The 19,547-nt window shown below is 38.1% G+C and overlaps 1 protein-coding gene across 8 annotated transcripts in view; it reads left to right on the top strand.

The window, feature by feature from the left end:
• Positions 1-19,547, top strand: part of ITSN1 (intersectin 1) — a 226,228-nt gene that overhangs the window by 189,321 nt on the left and 17,360 nt on the right. For 7 of the 8 annotated variants that reach the window (XM_075132970.1, XM_048867649.2, XM_075132962.1 and 4 more), the window contains 5 exons: positions 2,362-2,553; positions 13,948-14,069; positions 15,428-15,534; positions 17,233-17,416; positions 19,093-19,191. In XM_075132970.1, the coding sequence (XP_074989071.1) occupies positions 2,362-2,553; positions 13,948-14,069; positions 15,428-15,534; positions 17,233-17,416; positions 19,093-19,191 (704 nt within the window). Of the gene's footprint in view, positions 1-2,361; positions 2,554-2,867; positions 4,356-13,947; positions 14,070-15,427; positions 15,535-17,232; positions 17,417-19,092; positions 19,192-19,547 lie in introns of those variants that run through there. The other variant, XM_075132973.1, reaches the window with a different exon arrangement.

The following is a 19,547-nucleotide window of genomic DNA, read 5'->3' as shown; positions in this document are numbered from 1 at the left end:
GTGGTCAGTCTAATTGGGTGTCTTTATGGACGAAGTCTGGAGGTATGGGCTGGTGGAACCGAATATAGAAGGGTTTTTGTGCAAAGGAGCCACTTATGGCTGTGGGGAGTAGAACTGAGAAGAATGTTCATAAAAGGAGAGTAGTAGTGGCCAGAGTAGTGCATAGAGAGGGGTGTTTAAAATGTGCAGTAGCACATGATGTCTGGCGTTTGAAAGGGAAGGACTATCAGAGGCTGGTACCAACAACAGTTTGATGTGTAGCTATTTTTTCCTCTTTCTGCTTGCGCTGCCACTATACTTGTTGTTGTTGGGTTTGTGTATGTGCGTTCATCATAACATAACATGAATTGTGTGACTTTGGACACCTTTTTAAATTCTGTTGCATGGACACTTTTTGTCTATTGGGACCTTGAGACTTTCTTAATTTCTCACTGCTTTATATCTGTCCCCTTCGAAACCCGTGAGCACTGTCCTCCTAGTTTGAGAAATGAGCAGGACTCCCTTCATAGCCTGTGAGTGCCACTTCTGTATTGCCACAGGTAAAGAGGTTATTTTATAGAAATACTAGGAAACCTCTTTCCAAGCATTCCTACTTATTTTAAACAATTAAGTGTGCTGCTTCCATGGTATTTGTAGCTTGTGCTGACGTGGAGACAGCCAGACAGGAACCTGGACTCTGATTCTAACCCATGTAACAGATGATGTGTTTAAGATAATCCCTGGGCCAACTGCACGTCTCTCTCTCTCTCTCTTTTTTTTAAACAGAAACAAGGGGTACATCTGCTTTAGGCTACTTTTATAGCTGTCTGTGGGTTTTGGAGCTGCTGTCACTGCTAGGAATGCAAGCAAATTGGGATCATTCCTAGGGCTTTCCATCTGAGATGATGGTACAGTAGAACCTCAGAGTTTAGTAGTTTACATTTAACACGGTACTGTACTGTATTTGCTTCTTTTTTGTCTCTGCTGCCGCCTGATTGTACACATCTGGTTCCAAATGAGGTGTGTGGTCGACTGGACAGTTCGTTAACTCTATTGCTCATAACTCTGAGGATCTGCTGTATATTCAAAACTCAACTAGCAAACTTAAGTGTAGTGGGATAGGACCAAATTCAGACTTTATTTGGCTTGATACAGTATTAGTTGGGACAAATAACAATGGATGACAAATTACATTTTTTCTGCTTAAGAAACAGAATGCTAAAAATGTATAAATGTTAGAGGAACTCTGCACTGAAATGTGTACACTGTATGTAGTCAAATGTGGAAATTAGCTTGGATTAGTTATCTGACTCCTCCTTAGCGTGATAGGCAAAGCAATAATTAAAAGGAGTCATAACAGTCTCCAAGTCTCTGGAGAAGTAAACAGGAATTATTTTGAGTTGTACAAGTGCTATCACGGAGTACTGGGAGGAAATTAAGAAAGAGGAAATTAATGCTGAATATCATGGAGCTGTTTCCTGACACAGATCATTACACTGTCAAAATGATCTTTTGCGGGGGAAAATACCAGAAGCCCCATTGCTTGGAACGTAGAACACAACAGAAAGGAAAAGGAAATAAGTTGTTGTTCTTTTGTTTAAAAGAGAACACAGCCCTACCTGGCTTGGGAGAATTGGGCCAGTTTTCTAATTTTCTTTTCTATTGTGATTGTGTGGAGCCATTGTGTCCTGGGAGCCACTCAGACATACTGAGTTCCATGATAAGAAAATAGAAAAATATATTGCAGGCAACAATTTTGCCCTGGCAAGAGGATGGGTTAAATGACCTAACAAATTGTCTGATTTTTTTTTTCCCTCCCCCAATCTCCCTTCCACACCCAGTCTCTAATTTCTGATATTCTAAACATCTCTAGCAGCATTGGCACCAGTCAGCTTGCTTTCTCCTGACTGGAGCTGTGTTTAGTAGGTGGCTTTCTCCCCCTTCAAAGAGAAGTTATAATACTTCGAAGAAAGAGTCCATACCCTAAATTTGTAAAAGTGGGGGTTCGAAAATGTTATGTATGCCACAGTTATTTGTCAGCTGACCAGTTCTAGCTGAGAGAGTAGGCTTTGTAATGCTAGAGAAGATCCAGAACATGTGGGATTGATTTGTCTCCTCATAAAACCATTGTAGAGCTTTTGTGGGTAGAATAACCATAAAACTAAAGTTAAATGGCTGTAGAAAACTAATATCTAATCCTAGAACAAGTTTTGACTTTCTGAAAGTCAATCTTAATATGTAAACCCATCTTATTATTTGCTGAGTATTTTCTAACCAGGGAAGTAGTGCAGGCAGTAATCATTATTGTAACTTGAAGACACTTACATGTGATATTTTACTGAAATGTTACCGATGCCATAGATTTGTTCATTTATCTTACAGTGTGCCAAGTAATTGGCATGTATGACTACACTGCACAGAATGACGATGAACTGGCATTCAACAAAGGCCAGATCATAAACGTCCTGAACAAGGACGACCCAGATTGGTGGAAAGGAGAAGTGAATGGACAAGTGGGTCTCTTCCCATCCAATTATGTGAAACTGACAACAGACATGGACCCAAGCCAGCAATGTAAGTGACCTGTTTACTATCTTACTGTTACTGCTTATGTAGTATTTTAAAATGTAACATGCAGCATTGCTGTGATTCTGCTCTGGTTTGCAGAACTCAAAGCTTGACCACTGCTGCATTTGCCAAAGTCTCTTTGAAGACCTTCTGTAAAAGAAACCTTATTTTGTTTTGGTTTTTTTAGTTCCATCCCCTTTGTAGCATGTTCCCTTTTATCATTTTTGCATCATGCTGTTTACATGCCTGACTCATTTTCCTAGCTTGAATTTTGCTCATTGTTTTGTTTTGCTTATGTGTTGTTTTCCTCCTTTTTCTAGGAATCATATGTTGTCCATCCCCCACTCAGGCTTGAAAGTCCTCAAAGAGACCCACTATCCCATATCACTGCCCAGAGGGATGATGGGAGATGCAGCCTTGATCATGTGACTTCCAGCATGATCATCTACTGCCTTCTGAGTAGAAGAACACACTGCAGAGCAGTTTACCTCATTTTACATTAGTTGCATGTAATCGCAATGTTTGAGTTAATTATCTACAGATATAGAAGCAAAATTACAAAAAAAAAAAAAAAATACACAGGATAGTGGGTCCTTTTGTGGCTTTCATAGTTACCAGACTAATTTTTTCCACCTTTGCACAGGTGCTTTCAGTAGTTTTACAAATAATTTTAAATGTGTATTTTAGCCTTTTAAAGGTAAAGAATAAATAAAATTTCTGCAATGCAATTTTGTTCTTGCAAAAAGACCCACTATCAAGGAATGCTGCATGTGCTATTAAAATTGTTCCAAATGTCCATAAATCTGAGACTTTATGTATCTTTTTTTATTGTTCACTAGTCCAGTGTTATCTATGTCTTGTTTTTTTCTATTACGAAAGAACAGAAGGAGTTAGATCAGTTTAAGGAACTTTAACACATGCCCGATTGGTATTTTGTTCCAGTTCTTATACTGTTTGTATCATGTGTTCCTTGTTGAGTGTGTAATACATTGTGGACAGAAGAAATTAATTTCCTTCCAATGCAAGAGATACTATCCTTGCATAATGCTGTAATCCTTATTGCAATTGACTTTATTTTGCACAGTTATTTGTAGCTACAGTACGAAAGCATCTTTGTTTTGTTTGTCTCAGATTTGTGTGGTTTTTGCATTTTCATATCCGAAATCAGTTGAATATTACATTCATGTGGTCTTTGAAAATTAACATTATTTTTTTTCAACCTGTTACGTGAAGTTTTATTACCATCGTTACTTTTACATGACTATGGAACATCATCTTTTGAACAAGTAATTATCTTGACAAGAAAGAATGTATAGAAATATCTCCCGGCAATTAATTTCCAATGTTTACATTTTTTAACTAGACTGTGGAATTTATACAAATTAATATTAAATGGAGCTTACAGTCAAGTTTATGTAGTAGATGTGCTGTAGCCTAAGCCATGTTTGTCTTTCAAACATTAGTTATAAGCTCTTAATGAAATGCCTGGTGCTCTCTGCACCGGGGGCGGGGGGGGAAGAACCATGCCTCAAGCACAATATAGCCGTTTTACTAATGACTTTAACGTTTAGTCATGTTCTGTTCATGTATTTCTAAATTTCATGCTGGCGGTGTCGTAGAGTTCCTTCCTTCCCCCTTTTCATGTGGTGCAAAGAACAAGTGAAGCTCCTTATTCAATTGCACTTCAGTATTTTCATTGATATGAATGTAAAATATATAAATATATAAAAACCTGCAGCTTTAACAACTGTAATACAGCCTTTACAATTAGTCACATGTATAGATAATTAAATTCTTCGTATAAAAAGCTAGACCAAAATGTGTTTTCTTCTTGTTGCTGTGTACAAACAGAATTTGACAAGTGGTATTAGTATGTGTAACAACTTAACCATACATGAATAAGCTGAAACTCAGCTTTTAATACAGAGGGAAGTTTGTGGTGTTTCCTTTGCATACTGAGACGTGCTCAAATTGATCACAATTAATTACAACTTTTCAAACATGGCTCCTGATCGTAAGTGTTTTCTAAATGCTACATTGAAACCAATCAACATGCAAGTCTCATCTGTCCGTAGAGAGTGGAGCAATTATAGTATGTTACCACATTGACTCTCAAACTTAATTTTAAATCTAGGATTTAAGCTTAAAATTTGCTTGTTAGTTTGCTACACAGATTTTCCTTCTCCTAGAAGTGCATTCAGCACTGTTCAATATAGTGTATTTCCTTCACTGGTTTGCAAAAATAGATGCTCTGTACACCATCATAACTTAAAGTAAATATTTTGCATAGCACTCAAACATTTTCATACTGTAATCATGCATGCCAATGTCACTTTAGTGGAGGCTTTCTCAACATTCCCATTATAAGATAGTGTGTGAAAAGATGTGTAACTTGACTATAAACATTTGTCCTAGAACGCAATATTGTCCTGTATAACACCAGCTCCTAAATGGATTTTCTCCAAATTTGGGCAATATCTTTGTAATTACAGTACTTAAATGAATATTTTTTCTTTTCTGTGTAGATGTAGTGGTGTCCGGTGGTTTTTTTGTGTGTGTGCTCTTTTTTAGTGTTAAGAAGAAGAAGAAGAAGAAAAAAATCAAGCGGGCAATATTTTTAAAAAAATTTTCATAAGAAATTTTGATACACTCACTTATTATGCATGATTGACAAATCACAATGGCACCAAAGTTCATGAGATCAATGAGCCATGAACTGAAGAGTCTAAGTTTGCTTCTATAAACACATTAATGTATAGTGTGCCAAGAATCCTTGTTCTGAAGAGTGCTGTATACCACTTGACACGGGCAATAGCTTATAAAGCAGTCCATTGTTGCGAATAATCAACTCACTGAATAGCTCAAAGTACAGACTAATGTGTCCTGAAAAAGACGTTCAAGTGAGCCATTATGGTGTATGTTAAAGCACATGAAGGTAAAAGGTATCCATAATATTTGTTTACTCAATAGACTATAATAATTCAAGGGAATTGTATCTGCTATGTAGTTACATTATTTGCAAAGGAATTGTAGTATCAGAATGAACTGTCATACACATCCATTGTTACCTTTCTAGATTTTCAAATTTCTACATTAAGTAAAAACAAAATCAAAGGGACTGTAAAGGCAAAAAGCTTAAATTAGATCCTTTAATATTACACCATTGAAAGCAAAGACTTTGAGTTATTCCTCAGAATCCAATTTTGACTCTTCTCCCTCTTCATTCACCCAGTCCATCTAAAAAGATCTTTAGCCTCCTCAACCACACAAAACCCAAAAGGCTATTGAGCCTGGTTCTGCAGCTTCTTCTTAGTGTATATGCAACATGCCTCAGGTGGCAAGCAGATGTATCCAGAAGAAACCTTAGCCTGCCATAGTGACTCAAATGCCAAGCTCCGCAGCCACACTGAGATTCAGAGCTTCCTGTGATGAATTACTCCCATGTCCTTGTTTCTTCAGTCCCCTGACCTGGGACTGCAAAACCAGCAGAAGTTAATCCCCCTCTAGGAGGAAGTAACACCATGATGTACACAGAGGAGGGAGGGTGCATGGCCTGTCAATCATTCAACAGGTTTTTAATATAACCACAATTTAGAAAAAGAGGGAAATCCTGTCACTAGCCTCATGCTGCAAGGCTCCGGAAAGCCATTCTAGGTATAGAAAAGGTTAATCCTCATCTTGCATGGAAGCTTTTCTTGTTCTTTCTGGCTAACAGCAAAGCTACAACAACACTGCATACAGGGAAGGAGCGGTCATTCAAAGGGACAATGATGAGATTGGGTTTATGGCCCGTTTTAAGTCTTTTCTGCACAGTTCATAGACATTTAGTCATCTGAGGAAGAAGTGTCCTTCATGAAAGTGGTTGGAGAGGGATTTCCCAAGCATGCTCGATGGAGCTGGCAACAATTTTCAGCACTGATTGCCTTCAGCAAGACTTCGTTCCTGTGATGTGGGTTGTCTGGAGTATTGTACTTACTTTGGCATTTTTCAGGTTGTAGAAGAGAGATTTTTCTACTTGGAATAGGGATTAGTCTCTAACTTCTGTTTACTTGAGTAAAAGTAGCTTAAGTGTGTAGTTTAACAGAATAACTATGACTGTGTATTTAAGTACTGATATAGGCAACAAATTTGCAGACTTTGCATCAGGCCTCTTACCTGAATTATCATTTTGATTTTCTTTATTCCTCTTTATTTTAGAAACTCCTTAAAGGAAAGCTGCATTGATTTTGCTCAGCACAAACTAACAAAAACTAGTCCGGCTGAAATTCATACAAATTTGTTTGTAATCCTCTTGTGATAACTAGCATAATGCCATGAAATGACCCAATGTTGACAACAGTATAAATCAGTTTCCATTCTGCTGTATTATTGAATTAACAATTAGGTGAAAAGTATTGTTGTTTCACTGTATTCATATTTGTAAATTTATATTATCAATTAATACTATAGTAAAGTTTGGGAATCTAATGCCTCTGGAAGGCATTGGTTTGACCATATGGGATACTCTATTTATCCTAGCTACAGAACAAGAACTTTGGGATGATTGCTAATGTGAGGTTTCCATTCACTCTCCTTCCTTGCCCTTCATGCCCCTTCAGTTGGCTTAAACTCTGACCCTGCAGCAGCTGTAGCTAGTGGTGAGAAGGAACTTCAGCCCTGATAGTCCATTTGCTTTTTAACCTCTCTGCTCAGACTGTCAAGGGTTTTGGTTTGTGCCCACAGAGTATTGGACTAGCACCTCCAACAGACAGGTCAACATAATTCCTTGGTAACTTGTGGTGAGATGGTAACGTCTTTTGGTAACTACCAAGCTGAACTGGATTCAGATCAGTGACGGAGGTAAAAGGCTCCACATGAAAAGATCACATTCCTCACAGCCATATGCAGGATTATTTATACTGGACCGCTCCTCAAAGTCACACAGCAATGTGGTAATTCTGGATCCTGACCTCTTCCTCAGAAGGAGGAATTCTGTATCAGTTCCCCTTCTTTTGGTGAGAAAGTAAAGTCAGGAAAGCAAGATGACAGGGAGAGCTTTGTCCTGAAAGAAATAATTAAGTAACAAGTTTACTTCTATGTCTGTTTCTGAGTTTTTGGAATATGGTTCTTCTAACTCCATTGAGGACTGTTCGGGACCTTAGTAGGGATTCAAATGTGTCACCCTGTGAAAGTTACCTCTTGCTCTGTTGTACAGTAAACTTCGGTAGTTGACATTCATAGCAAATTTCAAGACTGTTAACTGAGAAGCTCACTCTTGTTGCTGAAGACAGTGTAAAGTTGGACTGGGCTGCTCTTTCCTGTTCCAAATCAATGATGGTATTCAAGTGCAAGATGAGTTCCCCATATTTCCTTGTCATTAGCAAACACTGGTCAGAGGCCCATGATGAGCAATATTTGGTCCTGGATTAGTGATATGATTTTCAGATCCCCTCAATGCTTTAAATAATTGCCAGAAGTCAATGGAAATCTGCCAATTCATATTTTTAAATGCACATGGGATTTTATTATTCCCATGGCAAATTTTGGGGAGAAATAATTTAGTTATATTTTTTTTGAAGTTTTAATAGTTTTCCTATTCCCCCCCTTGAGTGCCTAACCAGCCTTTACCCTTCAGCTTCTTGTTACAGGATTGAAGCAAATGTTTCTTTCTTCCCCAGTAAGATAGTGTAAAAAACCACAAAACATTGAGGAAGGCCTTTGTAGCTGCAGAATGAGGGTTGACAGTGACGTACTAGAAATGTGTTCTGTTGATTTTCATAAGGCCAGACTGACTCTCATTTACACTTCAGAATTTTAACAAAAATTAACATGACTGTTGTGAAAAATCTGTATCAATCAGACTTACCACCTCTAAAGAATTGGGTGTGAGCAAGTGAAGGAGGCATATGATGTCTATGACTTGTTCTGGCAGAAAGATTAGCCCATGTAATATTTTGTAGGCTGGCCCTTTAAACCTATTGTTCTTAGGTCTTTTTTCCCCTAATGCAAAATTTCAATCATTTTTAGAGAGGTCCATGTACTACCAGTAGATGGATGTGTGGCTAGTTAAGAAAGCATATACCCTATGCAAGCTCTTCAAGGCATGGACCGTGTCTTGTATGCTTTCAGCACTTTATAAATAAAAGGTATATCAAGTAATGATACTGAGCAATATTCTTCGCTGGAACACAGCTATTTGGCCTTTTTGCCTCTAGAGGGGAGTATCATTGCTCATTCTGCTGTGGCTGCCTGATTAAACCTTCAAAAATTGTTAAAAATGGCCATAAAGGAAGATTTGGACCTTGTTTAATGAAGCAGAATGGTGAGGGGGAAAAACGAGGGATAGACAAAAGCATCATGGAATTTTGCACCCCTTCTGTCTGTCAGTAGGTAGCCTCCCTCCTTATGTCCATTGGAATTGGGCTAATCATGCTTCTGTAGTCCTGGTGAATATCAGGTAAATAGGTGAGAACAAAGATCTTCTTCAGATTTCCTTTTGTCGCACTTCTGGGAGGGCTAGTGCCATCTGGCTACCACAGTTCAGATAAGCAGGTCTGATGACATGGTGGTTAAAATGCTGTCGGGCAATTTACTCTACCATTACTATAATCACCATCACCATTTTACAGTCTTCCTTAGGATTCTCTGTGCAGAAGGGTTAAAGAATATTTGTTTTAAATGGAGTACTAGATTTTATTTCTATGATATGCTGACTGTGGTTAGGCAATGGTGGTGGTGTGTTTTTACAGGTCTATAAAAACATTCTTTAACAGACAACATAGGGTCATAGAAGTTTGAGCTGGAGAAGACCTATTTGATCACTGGAGTCTACAACCCCTTGTGATATTGCCCCCCAGTGGAGGATGCACAGTATCAGATGTTTGTACTAAGTTGATGATACAGCAGGAATGGTGTCCCTAGCCTCTGTTTGCCAGAAGCTGGGAATGGGCGATGGGATCGATCACTTGATGATTGCCTGTTCTGTTCATTCCCTCTGGGGCACCTGGCACTGGCCACTGTCAGAAGACAGAATAGTGGGCTAGATGGACCTTTGGTCTGACCCAATAGGGCCATTCTTACATCTGAAGTTAGCCAGTAAGCTCAGAAGAAAAGAAGAGGCAAAATGGGATTGTCTTAGCCAATCAGAGTGCACAGATGCTGTATAAGTATTGAGATATAATTATTTTCCCCCAATTATGCAGAGCCTTAGCATTTTTGGGCAAGCCTATGAAATAATTTTGTACTGCATCCACTTCCTTGAGACACAGTGGACAGGAGTCAGTTGTGATCTCACCACTATACTGTGCTGACGTAAAGACTGTGGTTAGATCTGGGATACATTGTTTTTGTTGGGGATACATCCCAAACATAACTGACTCATTTTGCATTAAAGGGGTATGTGCACATGTGGAATAGTTAGGTCTCCACCAGATTCCTGTTGCAGAAGTAGAGCCCCGCTGCTTGTTCCATTCATCTGTAGTGATTGGTTTATATCCATTTTTGTTTTCAAGGCTGCCTTTGCAAAAAAACGGGGCAGGAACTTTCCTTTTGTAAATGAAATCAGCGATTCTCCTTTACAATTCTAGAATTCCCCAAGTCAGAGGGCCCTGCAGTCACTGGAGACCAAAGGCTTTCCAGAGGAACAGTTGCGCACTGTCTCATTCCAGGCATCCAGTTTACCTAATCCTCTGTTTCTTTCTCAGCTATACGGTGTGTCTGAATATCTGTGCATTGACTGATACTCATTAACCAATCAGAGTGCAGGGATTTGCATAATTGCATGATTATTTCTTATTAAATATTGTGAATATGCAGATATCTCTCTCTCCTTTAATTGGCAATTATAAACCCTTTGCTCCACTAATTGCTTAAAAGAAAAACCCCAGTGAACCCCACTTGCCATTGACTTCAGTGGAACCATGATCAGACCTTTCCTCTTTGTTCCTGTTCCCCTAAAACCTTTCCTTCCCCATAGGCCAACATGATTCATAATTAGTTTACATTTGGAGGATCTTAACCTCTTCCTCCAAATTCTGATCTGAAATAAAAGATATACTGTCTTTTGAGAAGAGCCTTGCTTAGGTTCCATATGGATGGGAAGGGGTGGCGATGGAGAGAATGAATGGAAAGAAAGGGATAAAATGTCTAACTATTATTTTTAACAATTTACTGTTCTGTCCATATTTACGGCCTGATCCTAGAGCCCATTGTAATTGATGGGCTTTTGTCCAGGACCTGTAAGCTCATCAGGGCAGGGACTGTCCTCTTACGTTTGTGTAGCACCCAGCACAATGATCATGATTGGTGCCTCTGGAAGTTACTGTAATACAAATAGTAGCAATAACATACAGCAATAACAGCCATTTGGGGGTGGGGGAAGACTCTCTTTAATTTACACTGTGAATATTTAATTTTAAGTTTCAGAATAAAAGAGTAATAGCCCAAGGATGTTTCTTGTTAACCTGATGATAACCATATCTCTTTCCTCGGCTGATCTATGCCTTCAGTCTGTTTATTTAACTCTCAATACAGTTATTGTCTTACACCTTCAAGTTGTTCAAATGAACTCCAAGTTTTTTTAAAAGGACTGTTCCATAATCTCTCTTCAATATGATAAAGTATCTTTTTTAAAAAAATCAGGAAAATTTCAAGAAGTGCAGAGAAGGAGTTCAGCAACACACTTAATCTTATTTCAACAAGGTATTTAGATACTGGACTAACTTAAGCACGTGTAGCTGCACTGGTGACTACTCATGCTTAAAGTTAGGAACCTGCTTACGTTCCTTGCTGAATGAGGGTTTTTGAGATAGATGTGTTCCATTTGTCAGTGGCAGCAGCACCTGCTTATCCAAGGCAGTTTATGGTTCCCGCAAGGAAGGAGCTCTTTTAGTTGGTTGAATTCATAATATTATTACAGCTGCAAGTGGAATTTAGACTTTTAGAAAAGTACCTTTTACAATCTCCGGCTTCCCTGAAAACTAGTTGTAGCCCTTTCATCTCACATTTTAGTTTGAAAAGGAACCCAAAGATTGTTTGTTTTTTATGTCGAGGAGAAAGTTCCTAATCTTTATGCACCTAAAAAAACCATTCTGCATTGGAAAAGTATTTTCCACTTATTCTGCTCTGATTGAAATCAGGTTTTTTCCCCAAATATTAAATGTTCAAAAGGAGACCAATTGTTGAAGTTCAAAGTGGCCTATTTAAAGTTCCCATTGGCAATCTGACAAGCTACTTGAAAAAATATTCCTTTTTGAGATTTTAAATGTTTCGTATAAAACTTTAGTGGTTGGAATAACACTTCAAACCGAGGTCATCAGCATATTTGAAGAGAAAATCTCTCCAGTCTTAAAAAAAAACAAAACAAAACACTTAGGTAGGGTATTCGTATTTGCTGAGGCTGGCAACTCCGTAAGAAAACTAAACTCTGGTTACGAGACCTGTGTTGTACTGTATGTACTAGAAAATTTCTCTGAAAGCAGCCATTTATAAAGCAGGATTGAAGCTTTTGGTTTTTGAACAACTCCCAGAGTTTCTAATATTTTGTCACTAGGCCAGCGCATGATTTAATTGATTATTCTCACTGTTACCTTCTCATTTGATCAACAAAAGTTTAAAGAATCTCATTTAAAGAACTACAATATGCAATATCTTAAAGGACCATTGTCAAAGTGTTTAGGCCCCCAAAATGATCTACTTTAAAGTTACTATAGTCCTACAGGGTGCCCCCTTGGCTAGTCATATCTAATTTTTGTTTTTCAAATCTACCACTCCAGTAAATTTTTTTAAAACTGTTTATGTAGAACCCATGAGTGTGCTCTGCTGCTAATCAGCCAACAGAGGGAGCGCTAGCTAAAGCAGAGGTTCCCAAACTGTGGTTCATGGACTTCTTAATAGTGATCCATAGAAACTTGGCTGGTGACAGGGGGCTGAATTTTCCTTGTTTCCAGCTACTAATTTGCATTTAAAAAGCTAAAAATATAGTAAATACTCTCCTAGTATTAAGGTTACATGGAAGCAATTTCAATAGTTGCCACAAGGAAGTGATATGATTGAGAATAGGAGGAGAGGTGATTCACACTATGAAAAATATGAGAATACCTTGCCTAAAACAATACTCTCCTCAAAGTCAGGTCTAGGTATGTTGGTATCATGGATGATGCTGGTGAACAAATAAATAAATAAAAAGCCTTGATCATTCTAAACTCCATGAAAAATTTTACAATAGCAAGTTCTTCTGTCAGAAAATGCCATTTTGTCAAAACTGAAACTTTCCATGGGAACAGGTCAATTTTGATACATTTTCATTCAGAAAAAAATCAAACCCAAGCATTTTAATACATTGAAACCTTCCATTTTGACATTCGTGGCCCAGAATGTTTCAATTTTTTGTTTTTAAATGTATTATATTTGTATTCTATTATAAATGGAAAGACACCCCCCAAAGCCCTCCACTGACTTCAGTAGACTTTGGATCAGATCCCTAGAGACTTGGATAGTCAGTTTTGAAAAGAAAAGTGAAGAAAATTAAAATAAAATCAAATAGACAGAACACTACTGGATAGAACGTACACTTTGAAAAGAATGACAGACTAAGGCTTTGTCTGCACTAGCACTTCTGTTGGTAAAACTTTTGTCGGGCAGGGGTGTGAAAAAGGCACCCCCCCTCACTGACGTAAGTTACACTGACAGAAGTGCCGGTGTGGACAATGCTATGTTGGTGGGAGATGTTCTCCTGCTGACATAGCTACTGCTGCTTATTGGGGGTGGTTTAATTATGCAGATGGGAAAGCTCTCTCACTGACATAGAGCGGCTGAATGGGAGACGTTACAGCAGGGCAGCTGCAGGGGTACATCTGTGCCATTGTAAGCTCTCTAGAGTAGACATAACCTAAAATGGAGCATCTTCTCAACAGAACCAACTCTAAACCAACTCAAATCTTGCAGTGTATGGCTATTTGAGAGAATACTTCTCACTGCTATTGTATTTATTGTATTCCCTATCACAGCAGTTAAGATCCACCTTGATGCTCTAGCCTTCCTGTCCCTGAAACCTGCTCCCTCTTAAGCTCACCAAAGTTTAGTTCAGTCATCCTCAGGCTGCAGGCTTTTGTTTTAGCCAGGCTTTCGTTCATTTGTTTTATTAATTGTTAGATTCAAGATGATGGAGTTGATGAACAAATAAGTAATAGGACTATGACTTTTTTTTTATTGAGCCTCGCTTTAGAGGCAGCTCAAGCCTTTCGATTTTTCAAGTAAATAAAAGATGAAACATTTTCAATTTTGTGCTGTTGCATGTTGAGAGAATGATAAATTAAATGAACAGGTGTCTGTTATTGTTAGTGACGCATTAGCTGAAATATCATGGTTTGAATCTATTTCCAAATAGCCCTTACTAAATTCTGTCTCCTTTGTGTTTTCCAGGGTGTGCTGACTTACACCTCCTGGACATGTTGACACCTACTGAAAGGAAAAGGCAGGGATACATCCACGAACTGATCGTAACAGAAGAGAACTATGTAAATGACCTACAGTTAGTCACAGAGGTAAGAAGAATGGCCAAGGTTTACAAAAAGGAGAGCTGAAAAGTAAGCTCCTAAATCCACAGTTAGGCACAGAAACAGTGGCTTGATTTTCAAAAGTGCTGACCACCCACCACTTCATACTCGCCTGAGTGGGAACTGTTGGTTGCTCAGCACGTTTGAAGAGCGGGTCACTTATTTAGATGCGTAAACATGGATTTGGGAGCCTAACTGTAGTCCCCCATTTTTAAAAAATAGTGACTCGTAACTTAATCATGCGAAGTTGTAGGTTTTTGTTTGAAAATTTGTCTGACTTGCTAGGAATGATCTGACTTGAGTTTTTAGTAGGCATGAGCAAGTGAGTCTCTTGTTACCAGCACTGAGACATCATCATTTAAACCTTCTGTTTTAGTACAGTCTTTTTACTCCTGATTCTAAAAGTTTATTTCTTATGTATAAGGTCTTAAGAGTTAGAGGTTTAACTCATTGCGCACAGATTCTACAGCCACGTTGGCACTTAGTTATCTGCTTTTCTGTGCCTAAATTCAGTTTCTTAATAGTTATTATGTGCATCTTTCATGTAGAGAAAATGGAAGCCAGACAGACATCTAAGGTGAGCCTCTTAACTGAGGGAGAGCCCTTCTTTGCCAAAATGGTCAAGATATGCAAACCTGATATGTGGTTAGATAAATAAAATAAATCAGTGAATAGTTATTTATTCAGTTCTGTGACTGCAGCAAAAAATCTGGAAAAAAAAATAAGTTAATTTTTCTTGTCAAAATGAAAAACTGAAATAATTTTGTTCAGGTTTATTCAAATAGACATTTCATTTTGAAAAGAAATTAAATGTTTTTCTATTTCTGGGGTTTTTTTAGTTTTTTTTTTCTTTTGGCTGAAACTATTCACGGAATTCAGTATGAATTCATGAATAGTTTTGGTGACTCCAAAAATTATTTTTTTGGTGAATTTTCTGTTTGCCAGGAACAAATTTTTTTCCAGCCCTGATCAGTAATAAATTGGGCATCTGTAGAGTAGAGTCCAAAGTAGACTTCTGTGTAATTTATTACTGAGATATTTTGCAAGTGACCACTAGTATGAGAAAATGCCCAAGGTTAAAACAGAAATAAGCCATCTTGTTTAACATCACTAATGCAAGTTTAGATTATGCCTTGTGAAGTGATACACTGTTCACAAACATCTTATCCGGAAACATTATGGCGCTCTAAGGCCGACAATATGTTTGAAATCTGTTCTAATGAAGATTAAATGTTGTTGTATTAAGTATGCAGACCTCTACATGGAGATTATGAACAAGAAGCTTAGTCACTTTGAACAGATTTAACACTACACTTTCTAAATTGCTTCATTTTCCGCATCTCTAGATCTTCCAGAAACCACTGATGGAGTCTGAGCTGCTAACAGAAAAAGAGGTTGCTATGATTTTTGTTAATTGGAAGGAGCTGATTATGTGCAATATCAAACTACTGAAGTAAGTTGCTTTTCTATAAAATAATTGTCCTTTCCCACCCCCTCTTAATTATTTCATTGTGTGAAAATCATATTTGCTACCAGTGAAAACAGCAGCAGGTTGCAAAAAATCAAAACATATAATATTATTGCTTTGAATTCTTTTTTGAGAAAATCAAGTAGTTTGTTCATATTTCATAGGTGAAAAAGTATCATTTTACTGCCTAAATAAATAAATCGGTTTTGCTGTGAAAATGGTCAAAGTTCGGTGCCAAAGAGGAAAAATTCCCCTGGAGCAAATTTGTGAAAAGAATTTCATTTTAGCCCACAAGGGAGACTTTCAGCTTCAGGCTCCAATTCAGCAAACACCTAAGCTTATACTTTACTTTAAGCACATGCTTAAGTGATGTGCTAAATAAGGATGTACTTAAGCACATGCTTAACTGCTTTGCAGAATTGAGACATCAACTATTTTCATCAAGAAAATCTGTGTTTGCTGGTAGACCTGGCCACATTTCACCCTCATTGATATTCATAAATACTCATGTAAATACTGGCAATAAAAATGGCAGTTTCATTTAAATCCAACATCCTTCTTATTTCTCACTTGGTCCACTGCTCAGAGTTTGCTGATGGTAGTGGGTGGTTATGCTCCAATTGTGCAAGACTCAAAACAACATGCTTTCATCAAAGTCACTCACGCAGGACTTCTCAGTGAAGGGTTTTCCTCGAGGATCTCTTGGCGACTATTCACTTCAGGATGATGAGTTTGTTTTGCATGCAGTATAATGTAATGCTAGTATATTTACATTACTCTCCTCCTAAGTGACAAACCTGGAAATCAATTTAAGTCCAGTGAATGTGCACTATTTTTATGTTGTCTGAAGCAACTTGCATTGCTTCTTGTGTACATACGCCATATGCTGTACATGGACTAAAGTTTAGTCCAGATAAATATTAAAATGACAGTATATAAACTCTTGAAGTACTTAGTCTCAGAAGAAGCCTTTGGATGCAAAGACATATATCCCAAATTCAACTGTCCCACCTTTTATATGGTTGATACAAACTTTAGATTCATGGATATTAGGCCAGACTTTCTCCTTCTGCATATGTCTCCTTTTTGATACACATCTAAGATGCTAAAATATTGTTGTCCAAGTCATTTAAAAATAGTGGTCTTTATTTAATATTTAAGCCATTTTTTGGCCAAATTCTTAACTGGTATAAATCAGCTTAGCTCTATGGACTTCAGTGGCTGTATGCCAGTTCACACCAGTAGAGGATCTGGCTTTATTTGTGGTTTCTTTCAGGCATTAAACTGTACCACTTTCCAGCATATTGGCTGATATGATGAAGGAAAGAAAATGCTTTGAACAGAACTGTATGTTTTAGGGGGTGTGGTCTCATTGTAGGTTAACAAAACAAGGAAATTGCATTGCTTTTTTTTTAATATTAATTCTCAGTTGGATTTGCCTCAAGTTAATTTTGAACAGCAGTTTGGTGACCACAAGAAGGAAACCAGACTGGTGGTTGAAAGTCCAATATGATAGTATATTTTTACAATATGGAATAAATCCTGTGCTGGTCTTCTTTTGTTCTGTAACCCTCTTCATTTCAAAAATGAACTATCAGCTAGTTCATTTCAGGGGTCAGTGGCAATCCATTAATGGTCCAGTTACACACACAACATGCCTAGCATCTTTTGCTTTGTGTCTAGAGCACTGCGTGTTCGTAAAAAGATGTCTGGGGAGAGGATGCCAGTGAAAATGATTGGCGACATTCTGACAGCACAGCTACCACACATGCAACCTTACATCCGGTTCTGCAGCTGCCAGCTCAATGGGGCAGCACTAATCCAGCAGAAAACAGATGAAGTCCCAGAGTTCAAGGAGTTTGTTAAAGTAAGAGACAAAATAACCACTGTGAATTTCTTACCTCCAAACTGCAGCTAATCGTTTTGCTGCTTACAAAACAATGCTATGCTGTGGACAAGTGAAGAATCTTTAGGCCCGAATGTTCATTGAGGAGCAAGATTTGGTCAAAACATCATAGAAGATGAAGGTTTTTATTATTAACGTGTCAGTACTATTACAGTAGCACCAAGAGGCCATGCTGAAATCAAGGCCCCAATGTGCGAGGCGCTGTACAAATACATAGTAAGAAACTGCCATGACTGGGCAAGATGGACAAAGGGTGGGAGAAGAAAAAAAGGCAAAGAAAAATAGTGTTTTGCTCAAGGTCACACAGCAGCTCAGAGGCAGAACTCAGGCCTCTTGATTCAATCTAGTGCCCTGTCCATCAGACCATGCTGCCTCTGAGGTAGAAAAGGACATCCAGCCCATCTCCCTGCTTAAGGTAATATTGTTCCCACTTGAACTTTTCTAGTGTTTAATCCAGTCTAGTTTTAAATGTTGAGAGATGGGGCTTCCACCACTTCCTTGGAAGAGTATTCTATAGCCTAAAGCAGCTCACTGTCAGGAAATGCATATGAATAGATGGCTAAGAGACAGCAGAAAGAAAAATGTAATAAGCGCTTGTCTACACTTGAAATGCTACAGTGGCACAGCCTGAGTGCTGCAGGTAATCCACCTCTCTGAGAGGGGGTAGCTAGCACTTTCTACACCGGGACTTAGGTTGGCTTAACTATGTCACTCAGGGGGGTGGATTTTTCAAATCCCTGAGTGAAGTAGCTGGGTTGACCTGGCTTTTTAGTGTAGACCAGGCCACACGCTATCTATAAATGTTTGGAGAATGAAACTCCAAGTACTGCATGATGAATTATTATTCAGTGTGATACCTGGGGATCTGACTAAAAGTAATGGAGTTACATTAAAAAAAGAGGAAACATAGATTAAATACCAGGGGAAATGTCCTGACAGTGCAATGCATTGGGCTGCGCAGTAGTCTGCCGAGGGAAAAGGTGAAAGCCCCATTGCTTGAGTATTTTAAAAAGGGAATTGGCAAAGCACTAGAAAATGTTCTGTAGGGGACAAGGGTGCTTTGGAAGGGGCATGAAATGGATTATCTAGTAAATTGTTTCAATATATAATATCAGTGAAAAATGTTGTTAAATCTCTTTATTCACTGAGCTGTCAAACTTCTCAGGTTACTTGTGGAGGCAATCTACATAATTTCCAGTGTGTATGGCACTTTTTTCTTTTGAAGAAAGAAATAGTGGAAATGTCTTTTTGTGGTCAACATGATGACATGGGAGATAATGTTGTGATGATTTCCATTCAAACCCATTAATAAATAATGTCGTCATTTATAAGCCCTGTCCCATAAGAAGGAAGCTTACTTCAATCAGAATGTTTATACAGTCCGAGAATATAGGTATCTCTAGGGATCATAAAGCTGTTCTTATCTCTGACCTATTCTACCCTATTTTGTAAAAATATGAGAAATTCTATTGCTCTGAATTTGTTTGTTATACTTCTTGTTCTGACTGAGAACAGATTTATGTGACACATGCTATTCATTTATTCACTTACTGTTTTATCTTTTACCTTTTTTTAGGAACTTGTCTTCCACTGTCATAAACAAGCTGGCTAACAACATCTTACCTTTCATATTTCAGAGGTTAGCAATGGATCCTCGCTGCAAAGGAATGCCGCTGTCAAGTTTTCTGCTGAAGCCTATGCAAAGGGTAACAAGATACCCGCTAATAATTAAAAATGTACGTTTTTTTTTGCAAACATACTGGATTGTATTTAGTGTTGCTTGGCTTGTAGCTTATTTGTAGTTAAGTTTCCCTATGTATGTCCATTCTTGCTGTTCTCAAGATGCTAGACACATCTGGTATGATGGGGAATATGGGCCAAATTTGTATTTCAATTACACTGGGATAAATCATCAGTAACTCGGCTGACTGCAGTGGAGTTATTCTGTATTTACACTGGCATAATTGATGGAAGAGCGTAATTTATATGCCAAGGAACGGGAGGGTTTAGCAGCAAAAGCTGGGTGGTGAGTATACAGTAAAGGAGTGGGGAGGGACTGAGTTGTCTTACACTCTCTTACTAGCTGTTTTTC

The sequence above is a fragment of the Caretta caretta genome, chromosome 1 (assembly GCF_965140235.1).
Source record: "Caretta caretta isolate rCarCar2 chromosome 1, rCarCar1.hap1, whole genome shotgun sequence".
Taxonomy (NCBI): domain Eukaryota; kingdom Metazoa; phylum Chordata; order Testudines; family Cheloniidae; genus Caretta; species Caretta caretta.
The sequence above is the reverse complement of the archived record's forward strand: the minus strand, read 5'-3'. Positions and strand labels throughout refer to the sequence as shown.